The 27,629-nt window shown below is 50.2% G+C and overlaps 1 protein-coding gene across 3 annotated transcripts in view; it reads right to left on the minus strand.

Moving 5' to 3' along the window:
* Positions 1-8,767: 8,767 nt before the first annotated feature.
* SMAD7 (SMAD family member 7) overlaps positions 8,768-27,629 on the minus strand; it is a 29,761-nt gene continuing 10,899 nt past the window's right edge. For all 3 annotated transcript variants that reach the window (XM_073213036.1, XM_017664916.3, XM_017664917.3), the window contains exon 4: positions 8,768-10,761. In XM_073213036.1, coding sequence (XP_073069137.1) covers positions 10,223-10,761 — 539 coding nt within the window. In that variant the 3' untranslated portion in view covers positions 8,768-10,222. The remainder of the gene's footprint in view (positions 10,762-27,629) is intronic.

Below are 27,629 nucleotides of genomic sequence, written 5' to 3' on the forward strand. Positions count from 1 at the left end.
ATACAAATACCCCTGAAGCACATAAAAAAATAATCACACACACACACATGCACACACGCACACACACCATGATTAAAGAAAACATCAGAAGTGGCTGTGCATTCTCAGACCTGAACTAGTTCTGACTATATCATTAAAGGTGAGGGTGCAGTGTACAAAATAATATGATAGTGTGATTTTATGACCATTTAACAACTTTGAATGTCTACTTTGTGGTGGACACATAAGATGTATTTTTAAAAAGTCTAAAAGTGATATGCTCAAATGTTAGGTTCTCCATGATTGTGGAACTAGAGGTGATTTTTAGAAATTATTTTTCTTTTTTATTGATTAAGCCTCTAGTTTTCAAATAGCGAACAGAGGTTGCTAAAGAGGTAAAAATAAGTAGCAAAACAAGTGCAATTTTATTTATACACTTACCCATTTTGAGCACCCTCAAAGAAGGAATAAAACTACAATGAATATTGGTTTGAATAAACCCCCCATTCCTGAACAGCTCAGACACTGTAGAGATTGTATCATGATGAGTTTTCTACCTCTGTGTCTGGTAGTGGTTGGCACATAGTAGGTCCTCAAATGAACACTGAACAATCAAAATTAAGCAGAAGTTCATGGGCTATTGTAGGCAGGGAGCTTACTGTATGTATGTGAGCCTCCAGTGTGTACATGCTAATAACTACAAGCAGGGATGTTAAAAGGATTCAAATGAATGATGCATATAAAACACTTAGCACAGTGCCCACCACTTGGTAAATGCTCAAGAAATATTAGCTACTATTAGTCAAGGGAGTAGTAATTATTGTTGTTGTGATAGCACCTAGGATTCTACAAATTCCACCAACTCATGCAGCTGCCCCCTCTCATGCCCTCCCTGCCCCGCAAGATAAATGGCAGCACAGCACACATGCTGTGTGCACGCATTAGGTCCTAGAAGAAAAAGACAGAGAGGCAAAAGAGAAAACGACTGATTTTGGGGGAAGGAACTGCCATTGATCCCCTTTTTAAAAAGTATTCTCTACCTGACATACAGCACACATACAGAAAAGTAACCAAATCTTAAGCATAATACGGCTCAGTGAATTTCACAAGTGCAACATCCCATGTAATCGGCCCCTAGATTAAGAAACAGAACATCCTCAGCCCCAGAAGTTCCTCCCGTGACCCCTCCCTGACGTCTAACGCCCTAGGTTCATTTTGCCTGGCACTGAATTTCACATGAATGGAACAGAACAACAAGGTGTCGTACAGTGTGTGTTTCGGGGCTGTCTTCCTCCATGCAGTGTATTGTCTGTGAGACTCACTGCGCTGTAGCATAGAGTTGTCCTTCCACTCCCATTGCTGCATGGCGTCCACTGTATAAACAACCCGCATTAAAAAAAATCAGTTGGAGTTGTTCCAGTTTTGGGGCTACTGTGAGTATTCTTGGACATGTCTCTGGGTGGAAATATGTATGCATTTCTGATGCGGTATGGTTATCTGGAGCTTTAGTAGATACTGGCGAACAGCTTTCCAAAAACGGCTGAACCATTTTATACCCCCTCCACCCTCACAAGAGAGTTCCAGTTGTTCTACACCTTCACTCTTGTTCTGTATCAAGTGGTACATCTCTTAAGTGAATACTAGCACCTCTTAAAGTCAGCTCCAGTACTAGACAACCACGAAAATGACTGTCTACAGAAATGTCTGGGGTGTATCCCTAAGTGACATATGCAGGTTGGAGGCTGAAATGTATAACATGTTTCCATTCATGAAAACAGTATATGTGCATAAGGAGAAGCAGAGGCCAAATTCAGAAAGGGGGCGTATCAAAGCCCCCACAGTGGGCACCTCTGGAAATGACTTTGGAAGGCATAATTTTAAATGATGACACAGGATAATTTCTATGTTTGATTTTGTGTTTTTCAGTATTTTTTAGATTTAAAAAATGAAACTGTCTAAGTAAGATAGAATTCTCCATCCCCCATGCCCCATTACCAGCACACACCATTCCATTACCTAAGGCTGGCAGCCTGACCCTGTCTTTCTTGTTTTTCCCAGAAATGTCTCCCGCTCTGGAATTACCCTGGGCAGGGCTTCTGGGACAAGTCTCCCAGGCACTATAATTTCCCTGGCTACAGTTTGTCATTAGACGATTGGGTGCTGATGACATGAGACCCAGATGCAGCAAAGATTGCAGGTTCTGATGGCACAGGACTGCCGGTCCATGGAGCATGCCTCCCAGCACAGATACCCCTGGAGTCTTGAGCTGCTTCAGTGTGATATGGGCCTCAGGATGATTCTTAACCTCGTGTAAATAACCCCATGAAAACCGCTCTTTTAAAGATATGCAGCCTCCTATGGGGGTTCAGGGATGAGAGCAAACTGTGGAATTCGGCAGCTCACCACTCTCCAGCTGTCCCTGGGCCTCCACTTCCTCACCCATAAAATGGGATAATGACAACCCTTGCCTTAGAAACAACATCACTTGCCTTGCAGAGTGTCTGGCACAAAACTCAACCTTCAGTAAATGCAGGTGTTGTTATGATTATAGTGACGCTGTCACTGTTGCCACTCACCCGAGAAGCAGTTTTCCATTCACCTTCTGGAGGAAAAATACAAGAATACACTCTTTCTTTTCATAAATATTAGAAAGCAAGTACAAACCCACTTTTCTTGGGGAAAACTGAATTTACCTGCAAGGTAAGTCATCACTCAATATTGATTCATCCAAGGTATGTTTCTTAAGCACCCACTATGTGCTGAGCCCTTAGTTTTAGCTCCTGGGGATATGGCAGCAACCAGAGCAGGGTTCCTGCTGTCACTGAGCTTAGTCTCTGCTAGGGGAATCAGACAATAGCCAAACAACTAACAGGTGTATAGTAAAATGTGAAACATGTATAATACAATACATGTATGTGTCAAACAGTGCAATGACGAGAAATAAAGCAGGAGAAGAGGAGTGAGTAGTGGGAGCACTACCTGATGATTTGAATCCGTGTGTTCACTGAGCCAGAGCTCTGCTCTAGAATTTTGTTCTTGGCTGAGTGAGGAAGCCAGGGCGAACACTGGTCCTGGCTGGCTCTAGGTTGGCACTGGACTCGGATGGAACCGGAGCTTGCTCTGAGGGAGATGGATGGTTTGAGGAGGAAGGTGGAGAGGAGCTGCCAGTGGCTTGTAGGAGGTGAGGAGCAAGCAAGGGGGATTTTCATGACATAGGGGAGACCGTGCCTTGGAGGGCACCCCAGCAATCCCTCCAGGGGCATAATGGGACGGGACACGTTGGTTCACATCAATGATAGCAGATATTTACTAAGCACCTCTCGTGAGCCCAGCACTGGGCTGTGTGCTATGAAAGATTCTAGTAAGTATGAGAACTGGTGCCTGACCTCCAGGAGCTCCAGCTATGTTGGAGATGCAAGACCAAGCTCCATAAAAAGAAGAAAGCAAGACAGATTGGGCCCAGCGCCTGAGTAGGTGAAACAGGCCATGGATTCATCAAGATAGGCAAACAGCCAAGTCCCAATCAGGTAACACATAAAAGCTGCATATTCACACAAAGTCTGCTGTAGGCCCAGTGGCTTTCTGGGGCAGTGATTCAAGGATGCAGGCTGGGTTCATCCTATGCCTCCATCAGCTCAAAACAGATCTTCCAGGTGCCTGTAGCAGGAGAGATTGCTGGATCATTGCTCCCCAGTTCTTGAATGCTGTAGCCCTGAAGAGGCACATGGCACCTCTCTTCACAGCACATTGGCCAGAACTAATCCCATGGTCCCAAACAAATGGTAAGGGAGGCTCTGGCATAGGGAGCACATGGCTACTCCCTGAGTAGACCATTCATTACTGCAGGATCTGGCAGACGAAGTGGAGGAAGACAGGTTTAAAGGGGTATTGGAGAGAGCAGATGAGTGCCAGGCTTTGGGGAAAAGAGCTCTGGGATAGGCTCGAGAACTGCCAGGATAGCTTTGCTACCTCTGGGCGGGTGACTCAAGTTAGTCCTCAGTTTCTTCTTCTAAAACCAGGATAATCAGAGCTCCCGTCCAGAGTCATTAGAACATGTGAGAAAGTGCTCTCTGCGCCGTTATCTACGAATTAGCCACAGTTTCTTTTGGGTTCGACATAGCCATAGGAAACACAATCTATTTCTTTCTTTTTTTTTTTTTCAATTAAGGTGTCATTGATATACAATCTTATGAAGGTTTCACATGAGCAACATTGTGGTTACTACAGTCACCCATATTATCAAGTCCCCCCACACACATCCCATTGCAGTCACTGTCTATCAGCCTAGTAAGAAGCCACAGAGTCACTGCTTGTCTTCTCTGTGCTGTACTGCCTTCCCCCTGCTCCCCACCCCATATTATGTGGAGGCACAATCTATTTCTACCTTCAGGATCCTGCTGTAAATCCAAGATGCAGATTCCATCTCATACTTCCCCAAAGTGCCCACACTGGTCTGGGACCACACAATGTCGGGAACAAGGACATAGTCTTCAAGTGTCTTGTTTTTCTCGACAGACAATTCATGTCAAGTTTGCATTCTGCTGTGTACTATCCATGGGCTTCTCTTCAGATAAAAACAATCATATTCTTTCTTTCCTGAGACTCCTACCAAAATGGGAGCTCCAGGAAGCTGCCCAGGGTTTATTTATCACTTCTTCAGGCCCAGGGCACACATGTCCATGGGATGACCTCAGAGCTGGGGTCTAAGATCCTGCAGCTCTCAAGTGTGAGGAAGGCTCATCATACAGGCTCCCTGGCAGGAGGCTCCCAGTAGTCCTAGTCTCTGTGGCTCTGATGAGCGCCCAATAGACCCCAACAGTGAGTCCAGCCTGGCCTGCACCCTGGCCATGCACCCTTGCCCATCCCCAGCCCCCAGCCAATAAATCATCCTGAATTAATCAAAGCTCTTGCACGGGTCCGAACCCACCAGGGGCCTCCTCCAGCGGCCACTTTGTGTTCTGTAGATTAATTGCAGCTGGGGGAGAGGAGGGAATCCATTTTTAGAAAATCATTACTTTTAGAAAGAGGGGGGCGCTCTGGTTGGGGAAAACTGCTGAGCTGGCAACTCAGGCCTGCTGCTCAAGCGCCAGGAAACCCGGGGCTGTGCAGGCTGCTCGAGGCTCAGCGGGCACTGCCCTGGGGGCCTGTGCCCCCTCCTCCTGAGGCCAGGGCACCCCAGGCCTCTTGCCCTGACTCCTGCCAGCCTTCCCTTCCTGCTCTGACCAGGGCTCAGCAATCTGCTGGCATTCTGAGCAGGAAGGGGTCACCCTAATATCAACCAACCCCCACTGTCACTTAGCTGACTGTCTTCTCTCAGCCCGCTTGCTGTACAGCACATGGAGGCCACTGTCGGCTCCTGCCTGCGGTTCCAGGGGAGAAGGTAGGTTGGGGACCCCTAATTGCCACTGCCTTGAATACAGCATCTAGTAGACTAAACGGAATGAAATTGCCATCTTTGTAGGTCAAAATGGTCAGATATTAGCAGTCCCACGTGGCTCGACCTAATTATCATGTGGCCAGCTCTTCAGATGTATTTTCTCTCTAATCCCCCTTTGGCTCCATGAGGCAGGTATAATGCCCATTTTAGATTTCAGAACTTGAGATTCAGAGAGGTTCAGCGACTTGCCAGAGTGAGTACTCCAACCCTGGCCCATCTGACTTCGAAACCAGGACCACGAGTCACACCCTGTTTTCTGTCTGGCCCCCATGCCACCAGCCCCAACACTGCTGTGGTCACAGGCACGCTTTAGCACTGATGCAGTGACAACACTTCAAGGAAAAGCTCCTCTCCAGGCTGGGTGTGGGAGCTTAACTGACCCAGCAGGAAGTCTGTACTTGCTGCAGACTTGGGTGCAGTTCCAGCCTCCCTCATGTGCATGACTTGTGTCAGGTACGACCTGCCTGCATCGCTCTGTGGCTTAGGGAAGGTCCTTAGTGCACACAGATGTGTACAAACATCTGGTGTTGTCTGGAAGTCACATTGGCTTGGTCCTTTCAAACCAGAGAACTTGTTTTAGGAAATACAGATGCCCTGAGATTAGATAGCACAGAGATTAGATCACATGGAGGTGATGAAACCTGACACTACCACTTGCCAGCTGGGGGAATTTGGGTGACAATGTTGAACCTCAGTTTCTTCATCTGTGGAATGGGGCTAAAAATGGTAGCTGCCTTTACAGTAAGGATTATGTGGTTCAATCCCAAGGTAAAGTGCTTGAAACACCACCTCATACAGTAAGAACATAGCTGCCGCTGCTGCTTATCATCATCAGCCAAGCTAAGCCCACGATTCGCTCTCTCTCCCTAGTTCATGGGACAAGCTCTGTCTGAGTGCTGTGTCAGGAAATGTTTGGGCAATTCTAAGTGGGGCTTAAGTGCATCCCAAATGGGCCCCCACTGAGACGTCAGAGAGCCAAGAGTTTACAGTTCAGTTGGGGGAAAAGGGCAGAAGTTTTTAGAAGCTGGGAGGCTTCCTGGAGGAGGTGTGGCCTGAGTTACATCCTGAAGGATCAGGAAGAGAGAGAGAATTGAAGGAGCTGGAGAGCACTTGCTTGGAAGCACATCAACAGGCCTGTTTGAGGAACTACAAATTGCCTGCATGCCTGGGCCCAAGGACCTGGGGAGGGGTTAAAACGTGAGGTTGGCAGAGGCAGATGCTCAAAGGCCACTTGGACTAGAGGAAGGCAGGCCCTGAACTAAATCAGACTCGAGGGGATAGAGAAAAGGAACATATGTGAGAGTGATTTACATTTTGTAATTATGGATTAAATGAGGCAGCAAGGACAGGATTTGGTTTTTTATTTAAGGATGGCAGATGGGGCAAGGGACGTGGGAGAATCCAGGTTTCCAGTTGGGGCTGAAGTATCCACAGGCAGAGAATGAAGCCATCAAAATGCTGTTGCTGCCCAGGACAGGCAGGGTGAGGGGCATCAGCTGCCAACCAGCACCTGGCTTCCCCTGAACATTCCTCTCTCCCTTCCCACTCAGTCAGCCACCCCATCAGGATCTACACACCCTCACCACAGTTCCAACCTCCTGGGGCTGAAAGTCAAGCCCAGCTAATGGGGGAAGGCATGAAGTTGCTGCCACAGCTCTGCCTGCTGAAGCCAGAGGCCCTCTCCAAACAGTGGGGCCAGGGGGCCACGTGCTGCCCCATTTTCTCAAGATTTTGAGTTGTGGGACTGGCATCACACAGGATTCTATCAAATAAACATCTCTGCAGTGCACGGACCGAGGAGTAAAACCCCTCAGCAGAAGCCAGACCCTGATCTCGCTAGTCACTCACTCCCTCGCTGAGTCACCTTGGGCAAGCCCTTTAACCTCTCAAAGCCTCCATTTTTGCAGAGGGTCCTAATGAGAACTAAATAATTTCCTAAACACTTAGCATCATGCCTGGCACCTAGTTAAGCATTCAATACATGGTAGCTGTTATTATTATTAAAGAACTTCCTGGCATGCCGATGCAATTTAGAGCAAACTAGGATGGCTTTGACAGCTCCCTCATGTAGCACCCTCCACCCCACCCCTCACCCACCACTGCCACTCTGGAGTTGACTAGAATGCTCCTTGGGTGTTTTCCAGAGATGGAATTCTACACTTACTCTTGATTGCAGAACTAAATAAATGGAGGCAGGTTTCAGTTTAACTGATAAAAAGCAAAAAGGTGCTTCAAGAGGTAGTGAGCTCCCCATAGCCTCATGTAAACAAGCTGGCCCAGAGGACCATTTGGCACTAATGCTCTGGAGCAGAAACGAGCATGTATTAACCTTTCTCACCACATGCTGTAGCATTCCCCAGAATGCAATGGTGGTGCCAGAAGGCCATAGTGCTTTGTGTCACTATTTGGCAACATAGATTATTGGCGATTTTACTTTGGCCCTCCAGAATGGGTTTTAGAAATTGTCAGTTTATGATATCCAAAATCTTAACCCCCACTTCAGAGACCCCCTTCCTGTAAGGTTCAAGACCCCCCAAAACAAACACCCGCACAACCTGTTTGGTGCCTAGTTTGGACCCATGTCTCGTGCAAGAAGTCTTCAACCTTAAACATGAATCAGATGAAACAGCTGAAATTCAGGGGCAGGACTGAAAAGGCACTTTACCAGAGGTGCCATTGGGGCTGGACAGGACCTGGGCACTAGAGAACTTCCAAAGAAGAGCTCAAGTGGCCAGGGCAGGACCTGGACTCAGTGTACTCCGTCTCCTGGAATGCGGCCTGATCCCTCTGCCCATCACCAGCACTCAACTTCTGCCTTGTCTCCCCTGAGGTCCTCAGCCCTCGGGAACCTGTCCTGCAATCCAGTGTGGCAGTGACCTACCTTTTGGAAAGGTGCAGTGGGCTCTGGATTTAATGTTAAATGAGGAATTAGTAAGCAAGATCCGGATGGACCCAAGTTCTTGCCATCACACCTCCCCATCCTGGGTCCCAATGCTACCTACCTCCTTCCCAGTCACTTGAAATTCCCTTTTCTCACCAATAAGCTTTGAAAAATCATCCACCTTTGTAACTCAGGGCTCCCTGAGGTTGATAAATAAAGGACAGCCAGCTAGCTACACCCCAGGGTCACTGTCCAAGAGGACTATCTGTGTAGCTTCAGGATTTCTAGGCACATGGGCAATGGATACTGTTCTGGACATCTGCTTGCGGAAGGGCAGGCTGTTCTGGACATCCCTCTGTGACCTCCCCAACCAACCCTGGGCCAGGACACCCAGAACTGCCCTGTCTGTCCCTTTTCCCTCCCCTCCCACCAGAAGAGAAAAGAGTTGGAGGACAACACAGAATCAAGTATACATTTTAAAAATTGTTTAATGGAACATAAACTCCTTTAGAAAAACATTCAGCCAGGTGATAACACCCATAGAAAAAAACACGAATCTTGTGTTTATCTTTTTTTAATTTGGCATTTGTTATTTGCATTTATATTAAAGCAAAGTGCATCTTTTCTTTATTTTTCTTGTTTATACACATTGCACAATACATAAATAATGATGCTTATAAAACGTCTTTATATTTACAAGTAATAATATATTTATATATAACATAAAATACATTTTTTTCTTTAATAAATCTGTTGTGTTTTTTTTTCTGGAGTCCTTTCTCTCTCAAAGCACTACAATGCTAAATTTCCAATGAGAATGCTTCTCTTGTTCATTTAAACCTTTGTAGTTAGAAAAATAGCTTATGTTAAAGTCTAAACATGCTCATTGAGCTAAGAGCAGTGTCAACATATCATACGAGTGTATGAGTTGTAGAAGAAATGAAAGAGTTAGGTGTCAGCCCAGGATGGTACCGTGGGTCATGATGGACCGAATCCTTCTCGGTGGGAAGGGGGTGCTGCTGAGAAGTCTCCCTCCCAGGGCTGCTCCCCTCGCTGGTCTAACAGCAGAGCTCAACACACAGGCTGCGGAGGGGAGGAAAGTGCTGAGCTGGTTTTCTGAGTCCGGGAAAAAACCTGATGTAACCAGGGCAGGGGAGAGGCTGAGGGGCCTGAGAGGGCACGGGGTGAGCAATACTGTGACGGGGCTGCCCATCTCAGAGAGATCCAGGAGCAGATGGCCATTAAGGGAAGACACGACAATGGCAGCAGGGTGGCCGGAGGCGGGAGGAAGACAAGCATGAAAACGACTGGTTCTGGTTCAGCCTCTTGCAGGCTTGCTTCTAAGAAGCCTGTGGACAGGCCTGTGTCCTGGAAGGGGAGAGGCAGAGCCTCGCTTCTGGTAGCTGCCGGGATTCCCACCACCAGTTTGCTCAGGTGCTGCCTCTGCCCCACAGAGTGTGTCCAGAGGGCAGGAGAGACCCTGCAAACCTCTCAGCTGGAGATGGCCACAGAAACACACAGCAAGCCATTCCCCGTCCCTGCACACTCACACACACTCGCTCACACACACGCCCTGACAAGGGGATGACCCCAAAGTTAGGGCCTGCTCCCCATTCATACTGTGTTTGGTGCTACTATGACTTTTGCTTCCCCTTTTCATATTGGGGTGTTCTGCCAACCCCACCCCACCCCCACAAAACCCCAGTAATTCTTTCCATAAGCTATTTCTCAACAGAATAGAACATAAACATGAATGACAAGCATGTGTGTGCACACACACATGCGTGCATTCACACACACGCACACGCACGCACATACACGATGACCAGTTTGCATGAAAAGCAAGCACTCAGGAGGAAAATATTAGCAGCAAAGTAGTCTGGACTGGGCCCGCTCGGCTCACGCTCCGTCCTCTCCCCACGCGGCTACCGGCTATTGAAGATGACCTCCAGCCAGCACGGGCAGCTGCTGATGAACTGGCGGGTATAGCACTGGCCCCAGCCCTTCACGAAGCTAATCTGCACAGTGAAGCCAGTCCACGGCTGCTGCATGAACTCATGGTCGTTGGGCCGCTGCAGGCTGTATGCTTTCTCATAGTCAAAAGCCTTGATGGAGAAACCGGGGAACACTTTGTGTACCAACAGCGTCCTGGAGTCCGGGTTGTCCAGTGTGGCTGACTTGATGAAGATGGGGTAGCTGCTGCGGTTGTACACCCACACGCCATCCACTTCCCTTGTCAGCTGGATGCCACAGCCGATCTTGCTCCGCACTTTCTGCACCAGCTGACTCTTGTTATCCGAATTGAGCTGTCCGAGGCAAAAGCCATTCCCCTGAGGTAGATCATAGAAGATGTCCAGAGAGGGCTCCTGGACACAGTAGAGCCTCCCCACTCTTGTCTTCTCCTCCCAGTATGCCACCACGCACCAGTGTGACCGATCCCCAGGCTCCAGAAGAAGTTGGGAATCTGAAAAAGAAAATGTCAGACACGGTTGGTGGTGACAGAGACTGCCCCTGCCATCAAGACACAGAACCCCTGTAACTGGCTCATCTCTCAGGACGTGACAGGAGGTGGCCACGGTGGTGCCGGAGGCTCAAGAGGTCCTGCAGTCCTCCTCCGGGGCCTAGAAATCTTGACCCAGTGATAGAAGACCGAACCTGCCTTTGAACATGGGGCTTGCTGGGGTGCCTCTTCTCTCCACTGGGTCATCCTGCCAGGGATCAGGACGGCAGTGCATGTGCCCACCTGGCCAAAAGTGGCCCTATCCCTGCAGAGCTCAGAAGCCAGGGGACCCTTAGCAGCCTGTCTGGTCCTTGTTTTGGGGCCAGAAAAGGTCTTATACAAAGTCTACAATTAGTTCTTTAAACTGGATGGACCCTTGAAGGCTGGCTGCTCCAAGCCCTGGTCATCCTCATGAGAAAACTTGGCTGCTCTGGTCCTGGGTCGTAAGGGAGTGCTATCTGGTTAAAAGTTAAAATGAAGGTGATTTGGGGCAAAAATATCTATTTCCCTAAAAAAAAAAAAAAAAAGCCACTCTGTCTGTGCACAAAGGGTAGATTCATGTCAAAATGCCAAATCACAACCTGCACACTGGTGCAAACCCAGGCTACCTTATCGAAGCCCCCTCCAGCTGAGACTGATTATCTGTGTAAAATGGGGATGACCTTCCTTGAAGTGCCCCTTCCCTGCCTGCACCACCTCCCAGAAGCCTCTCGGTGCCCTGCCCCCCTCCTCTGGAGACCCCACCCCAGCCTTCCTAGAAGAGGCCCTTCCTCCAGCAGCCTGGGAGACTGATTCTGGTAAGGTGATCTTCCTAACCAGGCACTCAGGGGTCTTTAAAGGGGGGTCATATGGAGGGAAAGGGAGCCCCAGTGGCTGGCATTCTGACTCAAGCTGGAGCCGGCGGGGCAGGCCTCTGGCCGGGAACCATAAATCTCCCACCGGCCGGGCTGCAGGAACGCTGCGGTTTGCGGTGGCAGGGTGGAGACCGGAAGTCTTGTATTTGTTAACAAAAATGGGGAAAGGCAGGGGGGAAAGCCTGAGGCAGAGGCCTCCTGTCCTTCCCCTGCAGCCCTGCTTCTCAGCTGTGGGGGGAGAGGGTTTGGGCCTGAAGGTGGGATTGGCTGTGAGATGTTTTCCGGTTTGGCCTTTTTCATTTTGGAACAACTGAGGGTCACAGATGATGGGTTGTACAGCTCAGCTGGAGGTGCAGGAAGGCTGTGTGACCCGGTACAGCTCAGTACACTAACTTATTCCGACACTTACAGGCATGTTAGGACCTGGGAACCAGGCAGTCCCATTAACTTTTTTTTTTTTTAACTCAGCAGCTAGTCTTGCATAGAGGTGTCCCATGAATAAGTCTGTACAAATGTGCACTGTGACCCACTGAGGCAGCCACACACACCAGAGCAGCCGTGTCCTACAGTCTCCTCAACTGACCTTCTCAAATGTCTGCCCAGACAGCTACACAAAATGGGGACACAAAAGGCTCATTCCTCTCCCTCAATCCCCACCCCAGAGGACTGGCCTGCCACCCCCAACACATGCACCCACAAACTATAGGTGTGAGAGAGACTGTGTGTCCATGAGTGTAAGCACACATATGTGTGTTAGTGTGCATACAAACTGGAACATATGGAAAAACGAGAGGGACAAGGGCTCCAAGCAGAAGGTGACTCATCAGGCATTAACTTGTTTCTGCAAAGTATCCATCAACTGCTAATAAACTCGTGAGCACTGGCAATCTTTGAACTTTCTTGCTGAGGGAGTTCAGCTCTGAAGACTACACTAAAGACCCATAACCTCCAGGTAAGTGAGAATACTCTGGCAAGTTTACTGGAAAGGAGAAAGCCCTCTTCTGGAAGGCACAGGGCGTCTGCCCGTCTGTTTCAGGGAGGAGAGTGTTTTGAAATTTAAGAAGCTCTCCTTTATCCCAACCCAGGACAAACCGGGCCTGGAAAGGAAGGCCGGACGGTGGCTGGGAGGGAGTGCCGGAGACCCTCAGCAAAGCCTTACAATAGTGCGTTTCATGGAGCCCAGCCCCCCTGAAACCTGGCACCCGCTAGTAGGAGAGAGGTGGGAGAAGAGGTGTGGGGAGGGTGGTGTGGGCTCTAGTGCCCCTGTGCCAAGACCACTGGCATGGGGTGGGGGCCTTGTCTGCCCAGTGGGCCTCGTGGGGCAGAGGAAGCTGGCAGGGCCCAGGTCGGCTGAGCTTGGCCCAGCGCCACGGGGTGGGGGTTGGGGTGGGGAAGCATTCTGGGGTGTTTCTCATCTGTGCCGCCTGCCCGTCCACCCAGCAATTTGCTGCCAGACATCTCCTGGAAAAAGCCTTTTTCTGTTAAGGTTAATTAATGTCCCAGTCCAGATAAACAGCAGCGTATGGGTGTCCCTGTGTGTGAACAAGGCCACTGAAGGCTCACTAGGGGCCCTACTCTGCCACAGAAGGACCCTTGCTGGCCCCTCTCCTCCACTGACCCTGCCCCCCGCCAACCCCGCCACAGTCTCCCAGTGCCCTGGTGGCCCTTTGCTCTGCACTGCTCCTGCACAATCTGTCTGAGCACAAACCCCACTCTACAGCCACACCATCCCAACAGAGAAGGCCTCTTTAACACATCACACTTCTGGGGGCCTTGTACATCCCACACTGACAAGTCAGAGATCTACCCCAAATTCCCCACCATTTGGGCTCATTTCTAGGAAACACTCAGCATCACTTTCAGAGAAACACAGTTCCATGAACTGAGCCCACAGCCCACAAGTGTCTCCCCACAAGATGTGTGGAGACGCTTAGCTCTTGGGGGCTTCCCAGGCCTCGTGGCAGGAGGCAGGGAGGATTCACACAGGGAAGTCTCCCTCGTTACGAGGATGAAGAGCCTCAGGAACCCAACTCTGGCTTCTTATCATGGTTGCTGACACTTCACCTCCAAAGGCAAGGCTCGCTGTCCCCCATGAACGTCCCCCAGCTTTACAACCTTTTCCAGTATTTCAGCAACAACTCTCCCTCCTCAGAAAAGTGTTATGTGCAGGGGCTTCACTTAACACTGTATTTGTGCATTTAAAAGCATCTAAAAGAAAAGCTGTGCTGTAGAAAGCTAACTAATCAGATGCCTGCTCACAATTTTTTCTTTTTATTACAGTTGAGGGAATTTTTGGAGCAACCCCAGCAAAAAGCTGAATTGGCCTAAAATTCCTTTAAGGTCGTTTGTCCTCCTCCCTTTCCCGTTTCCCTTAAAGCATAAAATACACCCTTTAAAAGGAAGGGGGTTTGTGGGTGTTGAGAAGGGGAAGGATTTCGCTTGTGTTTGCACTTGCATTAGGGAAGACCACGTAACAAGGAGCTCCCTGCCTCTTACGAAGAGTTACGTGAAGGACCCTCAGCTCAGGGTCTCAATGGCATTAAGTGACCAGACCTCAAGGCCCCATTTTAGGTGAGGAATTTCCCCCCTTTTTAAATTTTTTATTTGAAGGTGTGAGGGGTGGAAGGAAAATGGAGGGAGGGAAGCAAGATCCAGTTCAGGGCTTCGGGGGCACCATTTCTGGCCTCTTGCTCATGAAGTCGACCGTGAGGCTGGAGAGGCAGAACTCTTCCCAAGACACCCAGTGGGATTCTGTGAGGCCAGTGGGGATGCCTGAGAGTGGGGCCACATGAGCCCAGCGGTGCCCTCACACAGAGGCGGTGCTGTGGGGGGGCGGGGGTGCCCAGAGGTTCTGGCCCTTCAGGACAGAGGCGAGTTGGGAAACGAAGGCAGCATACATAGAACCACAGCAGCTGGCCCTGCCTTGGACGTGAACTGCCAGGGCACAAGGGAGCTGGAGTAAACAGTGAGCAATGCGGGGTCTCAACTCTCCTGTCTCTGCCAGGCACTTGGATTATAAAGGGGTATCTCTTTGCCAAAACCCAACAGTGGGACAGGCCTGAGACCTGTCCTGTCCCGCCCTGCTGTCAGGGGGTCCAGCAGAGCACAAGGCTGGGGATGGAGAAGGCAGGGAGATGGCAGACTGGGCAAAATGGCTGCCTTACCACAGGCTGACGGGGGCAAGCAAAGGGCACCAACGGAGAGACTCAGCAGTTAAAACCTGGCAAGCCGGGAATGCAAACACCACCACGCCCCGCCGGCCGCAGGTCCAGGGTCCTCCCCTTCCTCGGGACTCAGGCCACCAAGGGCTGCCTCATCCTGTCCTCCCCTACCTCAAAGGTCAGCAGCCCCAGCCAGCCCTGCTCCCCACCCTGGTCAGGACACAGGCTGTTCTGAGAACAAGCAGCCCACTTCAGGGATAAGGACTGAGATGGATGGGCCAGTCGATCTATCCAATCTATTATCATCCCAGATACTTGCAAGTAATGAGGACCCTTGCTGGTCTCTTGATTTTAAGAAAGAAAAAATGACCAAGAACTAAGGCAAACACGTGCAAACACATGAAGTTTCTGGACGCAATGTGGGTTCTGGAGTCAGCTCTGATCGGCCAGGTTCACCTCACTTGGAACATGAGGGGATTACACCAGGCCTCCCACAGACGCCTTAAGGCAGCACAGACAACACCTGGGATACCCGTGGGGGTTGAAAGAAACTCTAACAGTTCAGGTTAACTCTCAGTTACCCAGAAAACACTCAGACCTACCCCATCATCCCTACCCCAAGCTGGATTGGAGAATGTCATCTGGCTGGTAGAAGGCAGCACTGAAAAGGTTGGATTTCTTCTGGAGCTTTTCAACAAGGTTTTTCCACTGAGGTCGCTGGACCTGGGAACAGGCAGGGGGTGCCAGAGGGTCTCCTTCCAAGGCTGGGGTGCTTCCTCAGGTCCCTGGGCCCAACCAGCTGAACTCCCCAAATCCCACCCTTAGGGAGTTCCAGCTGTAGTATGTCACCCCTACCTCATGAGAGGTGACCAGATATGGAGTCAGACATCCCATTCAGATCTACTTTGGCACCTTGGCAATGACAGACATATCCCTAAGACAGAGCTGCTCATACCAGCCTCATAGGGTTGCTGTGATGACGTGACAGTGGCAGGGGCCAGGGCCCAGCTTTCAAATATATACATGGAATAAATACCTCTTAGGTATCTTAGATTCTCCAACTGCTCCATAAATTGGTGACCCCCTGCCCCAGGCCCCCTAGGCTAGAAAACAGTTCTGGGCTGTGCCTACCTACCTCTAACAAGCATTTACTATGTCCAGGCCTGGTTGGAAAGGGCTCCCAACAACCCTATGAGGTTGAGGTTGCATGCTATTACCATTCTTACACTAAAGAAGAGGGAAATGAGGCACAGGCCACTGGCCAAACAGCAGAACTTGGATTCAAGGCCAGAATACTGACTGGGGTGAGCCGTGGTGGGCAGCCACCTCAGGCCCATGAAGCCACCAGTACTCTCCAGATGGCAGAGGGGGAAGTAAGTGTCCTTCAGAACACTTTGGAAATGCTATTCCTACTTTAGGGCTGAGTGTGGGGTCCAGCTCCCTCGCACCAAGAATCAGGGAATGAGTTGGCTGTGCCAGCCATCTGCTCTGTGACCTTGATCAAGTGACTTGTTTTGAGTCTCAGCCTGACCTGTCCACAGCTCCTATGATGGGGGACGGGGGCAAAATGTGTCCCCTTCAGGCTCTAGGAGAGCCTGGTTACGCTCTGATTCACAAATGTGCCTGAGCAGTGTTAAACAGCACTGGTTTCATTTATTTTTACTACCTTCCAGAGAGCAAGAAAATCATTATTTGGGGAGCAGGGCACACTTTTGCATTTAATTTGCAATAATAAAACAGAATCAAAAGGGAAAGGGGATCTGAGCCTGATTTTACAGTGTCCATCTCTAAACCAATTAAAAAAAAAAAAAGCTGCAGACTTGTGTTCTTCCCGTCTTATCATTCACAGCCCTCAGGAAAAGGTGAGTCTCAGAGGTCAGGGTCTGCTTTATCACCATCACTTCCAATGTCCACCCAGGCTTGGTGCTCTGACGTTTCTCACCCATCACTAACTACCCTCCTCCCTCAAGCACTCCCAAGCTTACGTATATGGCAGGTCCTGCTAGGCTAGAAGACTGACTTGTTACTGTGCCTTACAGACAAATGAGGATGAGTAATCAGTTACTAGAGCTAAAATGTACCCTGCTGCTTCCCAAACTGGCCCCACCCCCACCTCCCAACGCCCCTCGAATGTCTGTGTCTGAGGCCCCCAAACTGGGGGTCCCACCAAAGAGCAGTATTTTGTCATCAGAGCATACAGTCGAGGGTAGTGCCAGCAGGGGAGGGGAGCCACACAAATCAAAATCTCCTGTCTGTCTCGCCGGCAGGGCTGACGCAGCTTCCTGTGTCCCAGCCTTCAGCCATGCAAATTATAGCATGCACCCGGCCACTTGCCTTCTCAGGAGGCCAGCTCTGCCCGGAGCTGAGAGGACTCAGAGGAAGGGTGGGGACTCCCAGCCAGGCCAACTCCATTCATAATATTCACAGTAAATGGGCCTTCTCTGGCTGCTGTTCAGCGTGCACCCAGCCTCATCGTTTCTCAAGTTTGAACTTCAGGACTTCCACTCCCTGGTTACCACAAAGCTCCCACTGGTACCCCCCCCTAAATAACTCTGCAGCTCAGAAAGGGGGTTCACACAGAGTCCCCCAGACCTGCATGGTTTTACTTGCTCACCTGCCTGCCCACTGGGGCCTGGTCACCCCCAGGAAGACATAAGAGGAGAGCCCCTCAAAGAGCAGGAGGAGGGCCAAGTCAAATCTCTAACCTCCATCACCCACCCCCCATCCAGAGAATCCAGAAAGTCCCCCAAATTCCACATGTGGATCCCCAACTGGGAATGCACACACACTTGCTTGCATACACAAATGCAACAAAGAACCTTCCCTTAAATGGCCAAACTGCATTCCTTTTCTTATTTTTATTGACCTCTGGTTAAGTAGGAGGGCTACATGCTAATGCATAAGCCAATTTTCTGAAAGGACACAAACCCCAGGGGTACAGCATAGGTTCTGCGGGTCTGGGAGCTCTGCAGTGAGCAGCTTTTGCTGTGGGCCTCATTTTAATAAAGCCCCGTGCACACCGGCCTCCAGTTCACTGAAAGGTACTACAGGGCCCAGATGCAGGCCCTGCCCTTCCCCCTCTTCTCCTCCCCCGACTCTAGTTTTTCTAGAGGGTAGGAAAACCATCGAAGACATGGAAAAATACAGTGAGAAACAAAAGTCCTTTTCATCCCTCCCCTCCCCCAGATCCCCTTGTTCCATAACAATTATGAAAACTGCTGGATGGGATGGCATTTTGAACATTTACTGCATTCCGGCCAATAAATTCCAGCGCAGGATCTGATGGAAAAGCCTCCCTCTCCAGCCAGCTCCCTGGCTCCCCGCCCCCTGCTCATTCCCAGAGCCCTCATTCCTTCTCTTTCTTTACAACCCAACACCAGGCCCTGGCCAGGCCAGGGCCACACTGTACTCACAGGGAAAACAACAGAACGACCGACTGGAGACGGCGTGCAGACTGGAGAAGTTAATCATTACTTCTGTCTGCCTCCGTAATCTAATCTCTCTGGCTTTGACATACTCCCTGTTCCGCCATCGCAGCCCTTTCACCCCGAAAGTACCCAGGACCTCCTAGGCCTGCGGCCCCCCTCCTCGAGGCGCTCCCTCCCTTGTGAAAGAGGAACAAAAAAGTCTGCCCCTCCCTGGACTACTGCCATCACAAGACTCCTGGAGTCCAACATAAATCGCCGCCTGCTCTGTGCAATGTGCCCCACATTTCAGAGGACTCTGGGCCTCACACAACTTTGGGTTCCAATGCAGATTGTATTACTGTGGAGAGCCGGTACCTGCCCCCTCCACCCCCCATCCCCACGCCTCACCCTCAAACCCACCCAGGTGCATCCAGGAGTAGGATGGGCACTGGGACTCCCCCCCCACACCCCAGGTGATCAGCCTGCACAGACACACAAGTAGGGATGACCCTGCCTCAAAAAAGTAAACATAGAATTACCCATGAGCCAGCAATGCCCTTCTGGGTACATACCCAGGAGCGTCTCGAAGACACTATTTATACACCCATGTTCACAGTAGCATTATTCACAATAACCGAAAAGTGGAAGCAACCCAAGTGTCACTGAGAAATGAATGGATAAAGATGTCATACATGCATATTTACAAAGACTACTACACACTACAATGCGGATAAACATGCTGGGGGCATAAGTCAGTCACAGAAGTTCAAATGTCCTATGATTCTCCTCGTGACATTCCTAGAGTCATCCAATTCTTAGAGGCGGAAAGTAGAATGGTGGCTGTCAGGCACGGGGTTTGGGGCGGGGGAGACCAGGAGAGAAGGTTTAGTGGGGAGAGCCCCAGTTTGGGAAGATGAAATGTTCCGGAGACGGACAGTGGCAATGGCTGGGCAACTACATAATGCTGCTGAACCCAACACTCAAAAATGGTCAGGATGGTAACGTTATGTGTACTTAACCACAAAAAAAGAAAGAGAAGAGAACGGCCCTGCCCCTCCTAAGGCACTCCCACAGGCTCCCCATCAACCTGCCTTCCTGACATAGGGGATTCCATGAAAACAAGGACAAAGGCCCTCTGGAAATGTATGCAAATTTTGTATGCATATGCATTTTTCTGGGGAAAGATTCCTCAGCTTTCATTCATTTCTGGAAGAATTAGCAAGCCAAGAAACACGAATAACTACAACTTTTTACTTGTGAATGAAAGAGGCCATTAGCTACCTCCCACCTCAGCAACTGGGGTCTCATTTCCACACGCCCTCAAATCCAAGAATTTAAGATTACAGATCACAGGATGTCAGAAACACAAGGGACTTGGAGAGCAGGTCCAATCTGTTATTTTGCAGATGAGAAAACTGAGGCCCAGGACACAACAATGGCTCACGTTAAGACCTTGCAGCCGGCTGGTGCCCGAGCCCCCCACCCCCCCACCTTCAGCCGGGAAAGCAGTCCAGTCTCAAGGGACAGAGGGTGCTTTCCCTCCCATTGTTATTCTCCAAGCCCCCTCCTGAGACTCAGGCATCCGGCAAAAATGGAGATGGGGACTGGGGGGCCTTTGGAATTTTTGCAGCTGCCCCCACCTGCTCCAGGCCTCTTCCCCAGGAATTGCCCCCCAAGTGGGGTTTTAATTGTGACCCCACTGAGCTGGAGATGAGGCCCATCTATTTTTAAGAACTATGCTGTGCCACCCAGGTTACAGACAGAACTCAACTTTTGCTTTTCCCTCTTGGTTACTGATTAATGAGGGGGAGGGGCTGTGCTAGCTAAGAGGCTGCGTGGGGCTGGCAAGGTCCCCGGGCAGAGCAGCTGTTCAAGGCCCTTCCTTACCTCTGAAGTTCACTAGTGTGTAAGAGGACCCTTGCCACTAACTAGGTGACTGGAAGCAGTGGAAGGTGGGGAAAGGGGAAAGGCGACAACAATTCAACCTCCTAGTGGAAAATGTAGAAAGGCAAGTCCACTGATAGGACAGTCATATCTTGGCATCCCATTGTTTTTGTTCCTGTTGAGCAACCAACCCAAGTTAGAAAATAAAAAGGTAATACTGAAATGAACAAACATGAGACCCACCAACAGTCCCTGGCCTGATTATCTGAATTATCTTGTCTGAAAAGCAGAAACTCCCAACTTTGCAAGATACAATTCAAGTTGAGATCAGTTCTTTCCTTTCTCCCCTGGCCAGAACCAGCGCTCTCTGACTTTTCTGGCTGGTGGGGCTCCATAGAGGAGCAAGAAGATGAATTAAATCAGTGAACTCCCGGAACCAAGCCATCAGGCAGCCTGGGGGAATGGACAGGGGCAAGATGAGCCCGAAAATGAAACACTTGGTAATTGTGTATTGATTATCTCCAAGACCCCAGGTGGGACAGGACCTCAGAAATGGGCTTGACCCTAAGATTTAAAATTAAAAAGCAAGAGTTGCACCCCAAATGGTCTGAGTTGCACCCCAAATGGTCTTCAAGAGAATCAAGCCCACCAGAGTTACAAAAGGAAGTCAAACTCCTGGACTTTAAAGACGTCCCACTTCCCCTGTGGCTGTCAAGACATTAAACACTATCTTTCAGATGTTCACATCCATTGCCGCTGCCCCCCAACCCTCTGTGGTCCTACGGAAGAGCCAGCACTAGGCTGGTCCCCTCCACGCAGCAGCACACTCCCCAGGTGGGTACCAACAGGTCTGGACTATAACCATACCTCCTAATGCTGCTGCTGTCATCTTACAATCAACAAGTGGGGGCAGGAGGAGACAGACCTCTGTTTATTCACAAGCTTTGCTTTATCTCAGCTCTCAACAGACCACACAACCAAAGCAAAAGCAAAAGCCAATGACAGAAGAGTTCCCCGCCCCCGCAGGCTCAGACAGTCGCCTCAGGGCCCAATACTGTACCTCTGCTGCTGCATCTTACACTTCACCCCGGGGCCCCAGGAGACCTGGCTCTTTCTGTCCTGTAGCAACTGCCTGCAAGAAGCTGCCCTCTGCCTGACTCCCAACACTGCGAAGTCCTGTCAAGAGCCTCCACCTCACGGAGCCCATAGCTTCAGACCGACCATTACATCTGCTGCTCTTCATTCTGCCAGGGCCCCAATACTGCCTCTGCCACACCTCAAAGAGCCTGGCACACAGTAGGTGCTCAGGAAATAGGTGTTAAATCAATGAACCACAAAGACAGGCTGGCTCCTCTCCAAGCAGCTGGCCCACCCAGCTTTACACCTGGCAGAGGGAGACGTGTGTGAACCCCACCACACACACACACCCAGGGTGAGGTTCTTCCAGGCAGAGGTCAGTCAGAAAGGCCCAGGACCTGTCCTGGCTCCCCATGGAGGCAGGAAGAAAGGAACCCACATCCTCAGCTACTCCCTAGCTAGCTGCGGCAGATCCCCAAGAGCTGTTTGCAGGCCAGGCGCCGGCCCGGCAACCTCTGTGGGCACACCACCTACCCACAGCACTCTGCCTTGGCGTCCTGCTCTGTTTGGACAAGTTACCCTCACCAAGTGTTCAACAATGCTCTTACACACCCCAGGGCCCTTGTTGTGTTATGAAAACAAAACAAAGCACACTAAGGAAAAAAGCTGGGGGGGAGGGCAGGCATGGGGGGAAGACAGCAAGCCTCGCACAAGTCTCTTTGTCGCCTCCATCCTAAGAATGGCTCCTTGGCAGCGCAGCTGGGTCAGAACAATGACATTGTCACAGACAGGCTCACAAACCCAGAGATGAATAGATGGGATGAAACTGTTTTCACCTCCAGGACAATACCACCTTCTTCTCCACACCAGTGTTGGGCTGTGACAAGCCCTCTTTCTGGCGGAAGCTTCTGAGTGACTGGTGGGGCACATGACCCCCTTCTCCCAGGGCAGAGCACAGCTACGGGGCACAGTGGTACCAGGACACAGCGGACAGGGCTCAGCTCCAACCTGCCAAATGCCCTACACCTCCATGAGAGGGAGGAAAGGCAGGGGTGCAAGGGCTAAGGGCCTGAGCAAATCCCCACCTACCCCCAACCAAAAAAAAAAAAAAAAGAATTTTTTTTTTTTGCAAGTTACAACTGAGCTAATGATACTGGGTGGGGCTCAGTGTTGAGGGCCCACAGAGCCAAACCAAAATTCACTTCCAGCCAAGAGCTGCTTGGCCTCACCATTTGGGGAAGGAAGCTGAAAAAGTCATGAAAGATTCTTTAGTAAACCAGGAAATAAGCCTGCAGTTAACATTTCAACTGAAGGTGACCCTTCTGGTAAAATATTTTTTTAAATAATAAAAATAACATAAAGTTCTCAAACAGCCTCTTTCTCAAAGAAAATGGCCTAAAAGTTCTCGTGGGAGTGGAAGAAGGGGGGAAAAGAAAACAGAGCAGCCTCCTCTCTCAGCCATTACCTTTCACGAACAACTTTTTTTCTGGAGTTCTTCTCATAAAAGGAATGATGCAATTTCCTGTCTTGTCCCAATATTTCCTGCTCATTTACAAGGTGAAAGTTATCACCCTGTTTAAAACAACTGTTCTAAACTCTCTATAGAAAGTTCCTTTGTTCATCTAGTGCTCCAACCCTATCACAAAATCTACCCCCCCCTTAGAATATAAATACTCTCACTTTTTACACCTTTAAAGAATTGGCTTAATAAAAAGCCTCTTTCTCTCCGTAGCATTACTGCCTCTATGATCACAGCTTCCCCAGGAACTCAGCTGGGGGTCCAGATTCCCAAGGAGACCCTTGGGACAAGTGGAAAGGGTGGGAAGCAGCCGAGACCTGCAAATGAGCCAGCATGCTTTGGTAAAGTTGCCACGACAAAGTGAATGTTGCTTTCTTGGTGTGTTTAGCCACTAAATTGAGATCTGTGCCTCAGCAGTTAATAATATCTTCTTCCTGCTGAAAATAGCCTGGAGAGGAAGCCTCTCTGTGACAGTAGGCATGCAGCCAGACTCTGGGCTAGCCATTCAATCCTGAACGAGAAAGATGGTAGGACCAGTGGTGACCTCCCAGTGGCCGCTCTGTACAGTAGCCTTTCACAAGGCTCCCACAAAGGGAGGGCTCCGGGAACGAGTCATCTGCCTCTGCCGCCCTGTAACTCAGCGAGGATGTCGCATCCACCACAGGCTCTAGCAGCAGGGGCAGGGGAAGGGTCTAGAACACGCTTGGGGGAGGGGAGCCCCAGGCTTTAGAAAACAGCCCCTCCATCACACTGGTTACCAGTTCCTGGACTGGCTGGGCAGGAGGAAAGCAGCAGACAGGCCAGGGGAACATAGTTTCTGGGACAGAGAGGGAACAAGTGCACTGGTTTCCCCTGAAGGAAAGTCAGGCTCCGAAATGAACCACACGGAACTTTCCCACCTCTCATTTCTGCAACCTGTGTGGAAAAGGGGGCACAGAAAGGGGAGGTTGAAAAATCAACACCGAGGTGTACCTGCTTCTTCAGGTAATAGACAGGTGATACTAGAGAGGCAGGCTAGATAGGCTTCCAGCCCATGACCATGACCCCCAGACCCCCACCCCAAGAGACCTCAGAGGTGCTTTGGAAACAAGTGTCTATTGACAGCAGATCCCAGGCACCTAATTCTCTTCATTCTTATTCTCAGAGTCACCATTCTTTATTGATACCCAAGTATCCGCAGGTACTTAAAAGCTAACACAGGTCATAACTTTAAAGAACCATGGTAAAACAAGCAAGACATACAATTAACCACTAGTGACACTGAGTGCATTCACAGAGCTGCATGACCACCACCACGATCTAGTTCCAGAACATTTTATCACCCCAAAAAGGAAACCCTGTTCCACAGGAGTCACTTTTACAGTGTCACTCACAACAGCAAAGCCAACTGGAAGACGGTGCAGAATCAATACACCCTGTCAAGTTTCTACAATCAAGCAAAAATCTAATTTGAGAAGAAGCTCAATAAGTAAAATCCTCAAATTCTTCACTACAGAAACATATATAAAAAATCACAGAAAACATGCATAGCCACCTAGAAAAACCACCAAAGATGCTCTGCACAGGAACACAGACCCCTTTGGGGGCTTCCCCAACTTGTCTGTGCACTGCAATCAGCTGGGGAGCTTAAGGAAAATAAGGATGCTGGGACCCCACTGACAGATTCTAATTTGGGAGATCACAGGGGTTTTAATGTGCATTCAAGTCTGGGGCCCACCATCCCTGCCTTTCTTTCCCCACCAGGTTAACCTGCTTCCAAGTTGGTGCTCTAGCTTCCAGGCCTGGCCTGAAGTGAACAAATACCAGCTTGGCAATCACAGCCCTACAGGAACAGTATTACGGTACAGTAACAGCAACAATAAGGAGCAAAGGAAGCCAAACTTGACCATGAATCCTTTGCCATTTCCTCCCTTTTCACTGCCCCACTGGCTGTGAGCTTGCCATAGAGGTCCCATAGGTCTAGAAGGCTGCTCAGCTACAGCCAGGCTCTGCTGAGAAAAGGCTGAGAGAAGACTGGGGTGGGGGTGGGGGTTAGTGTACTAGACAGTAGCCAAAAAGCTACTCACTGGAACCTGGTATTCACCTGGCCTCCTCCCCTTTTGCTGGCCAGGGTTCTGCCTCAGTGACAGGATGTATGAGGCAGCAGCCCATCTAATCTGACCTAAATGCTGTCACTCTGCTTTTAAAACTCCTGCCTGATACCTCAGTCTTTCCAGGACGAGAGGGGTTTTATCAATGAACCGGTCTCTCCCAGGTGAGTGCATGGCCTTGAGCACTGGAGAAGCCTGAACTGCTGTCAGGACTGGTCTTCACTGGGGAGTGGTAGTGCCCCAAGTGAGCTGACCTTAGGCCCAAATCAAGACACTGGCATCTAGGGAGATGTGAACTGGGCCCCTGGAGACCCAGACAGTCACTTCTTACCAGGCAGGGGGTAGGAGAAGAGGAGCTCACTAATGGTCACATGTGCTGGTCCATCTTACTCCCCAAGAACATGACTACCTGGAGGAGCTCAATCCACCAGCACCCTTCATGGCATCAGAGACCTCAGTGAAATCACTGCTGCTTGTTCCCTGGCAGGGGAAGGAGACATTTAAAAACACAGCAACAGACACTCAGGCTAGTTTCCCAATTTGCCATCACCATTCCAAGCCAGACAACGAATAATTGTTCACATGCAGCAGAGTAACTCCTTAAAAACCGGATGGAGCGATCTTTCCTAAGCTACTTGGTTTGAGCTCAAGTTGAGCATGGGCTGAGCCACTGCACTTTCAGATTATATAGATATTGTCGAAGACTCCCCCCGCCAGGAGGCTCTCATAGATGGCAGCAGGGATCAAAGAAGAAGAAAAGATCCTTGAGTGGCTGCTGACCATTTGCATTGCCCAGACTTGGGAACTGAAGCTGTATTGGATCTTAAGACCTCAGCCAAGGAGTTGGCCTCCCTTGGATTGGTGGGCAGTCTCTCCAATAAACATAACTTTGTACAGCCAAGAGACTGGGTTCCCTCAACTCCCCCCCAGCCTCACAAGACATCTTATGTCACCACTCCCCCCTTGATATCCACAGTGACACCCCTTTTGAAGTTCGAATAACTACAAATGGTTGCTGGTCTCTAATACCTGCCCCAACCAGTGGAGGCCAATGTGGCTGAGGCCCACCCAGCAAAATAACCTAGAACTTGAAAGTGAAATGGTGTTCCTTCCACCCCCAAACGAGGATAGCAAACAAGCTAAATGAAAGCCCCACCAGAAACTCCAGATGGAGGCTGCAAAGATGACAGCTTCCAACACATGCTTTTAATTACCAGTGATGCAGTGAAAGCTCTGGGAGCAAAGCCTTTCCATTTCCACCACCGAGCTGAACCTAGAAGCTTCCTGTCTACGCTGGACCTCTCCAAGGTGGGTCTTTCTGGGCCAGCACACATTCCAGCAGCAAGGGCCTATTCTGGAGTTGCATGCCTTTCAAAAGGCACCATACCCAGAGAGCTTAACTGGGCTGCCAAATCACAATACAGAACCAATCCACAGCTACTTCCCCTGCCCTCAAAGTGGAAGGCAAAGCTGCCCTGACATCCACCCGCCAACCCAGACCTATCCCAGAGCCTGCCTGTGGGCACCTGCCTGCCCATGTGTCTGCACATGGGATCGTCTATCTGTAGGTCGGTCTGAAGAGTGTGCATACGTGAGCACGCACACACATACACAAAACCGTGCACAGAGCGATCCATCTGTCTCTGCGTGCCGGCTGTCAGAAATGAAAGTACAATCTCCTGGAACAGAGTCCTAGCATTCTAAAAATGTGCCGTTTTCCCAGACTGAGGAAACTTGTAGGGGTGGGGTGTGTTTCACTGCAAGTCTCAAAGGCCTGGGCCTGTCATCTCAGTCTCACCGGCCAGACCCAAGCAGCAAGGCTGGAATTCCAACCTGCAGCCAGCAGGCTGCCTCCAGGGCTCCTAACTGCCCACTCCCCTTCCTCCAGGAAAGGGAGGGGCCAGCCTTGGAGTCACCCCGGTATTTAGGAGGGGGCATGCCTTTGAGCACACCCCCACTTCCACCTCAGAGGCACCACATTTTCACATTTGGCTGCTTTTTCTTTCCCTTCTTCCCTTGCCAAGAGAATCAAGCCCTGGCTCCCGCTCCCGACCTTCCTCCCACCCTAAACTGAGCCCCATTCATTAAGCCTGCTCTCAGCCAAGGCAGGACAGGAAGGGAAACAGCACACAGGGCCTGTGAAAGAGACACTCAGGTTATTTCAAGGGGGAGGAGAACTCAAATCCTACTGGGTGCTTTTCACTGCTCCCCACCTTGACGCCCACTTGTCCCCATTCCTGGAAACCAGTTCCCACCCCCTAGCCTCTGCTAACCCCTTCCCCTACCACATGCCCAGCCCTGCCTGTCCCTGCCCTGCCCCATTCAGCCGCCACTACAGCCCCACCGGCCTCGGCCTGGCGGCCTCTGCAAGGCAGACACACCCAGGCCACCCCACCATGGAAAGATCAACTTCTTGGAAAAGAGGAGGTTTGGGCTTTCTCCATTTGCACCCCTCTACCCTGCACCCAGCCAGTAAAGCCACCTTTTAGAGGCATTCTCGCTACAAAGGGGGTAGCTGTGAGGTTTTCTCCATGCCCATCCCCACCCTTGACACCCCCAGACCCTAGTATCAACCCAAAAGCCAGTTTCTTCAATTTCCCCAAGGCACATTATTAATAACTGCTCCAACTCTGAACAGAAAGAGCTCAAACTTTGAAGCCTTGGGAATTAGTAAATTAAGAGCTAAAATTCAAAACAAATGCTCTTTCATGTGGAGCCCCCACTTTTTTCTTTTTGCAGTTGTGTCAAACCACACAATCCCTTCAGAGGCAGCCACTCCTTCCTAGCAGCTCCTCATTAATTTAAATGGTTGCAATTACCTTGGGGAGTGGGGGGACTAG

This window comes from Manis javanica, chromosome 9, assembly GCF_040802235.1.
Source record: "Manis javanica isolate MJ-LG chromosome 9, MJ_LKY, whole genome shotgun sequence".
Taxonomy (NCBI): Eukaryota; Metazoa; Chordata; class Mammalia; order Pholidota; family Manidae; genus Manis; species Manis javanica.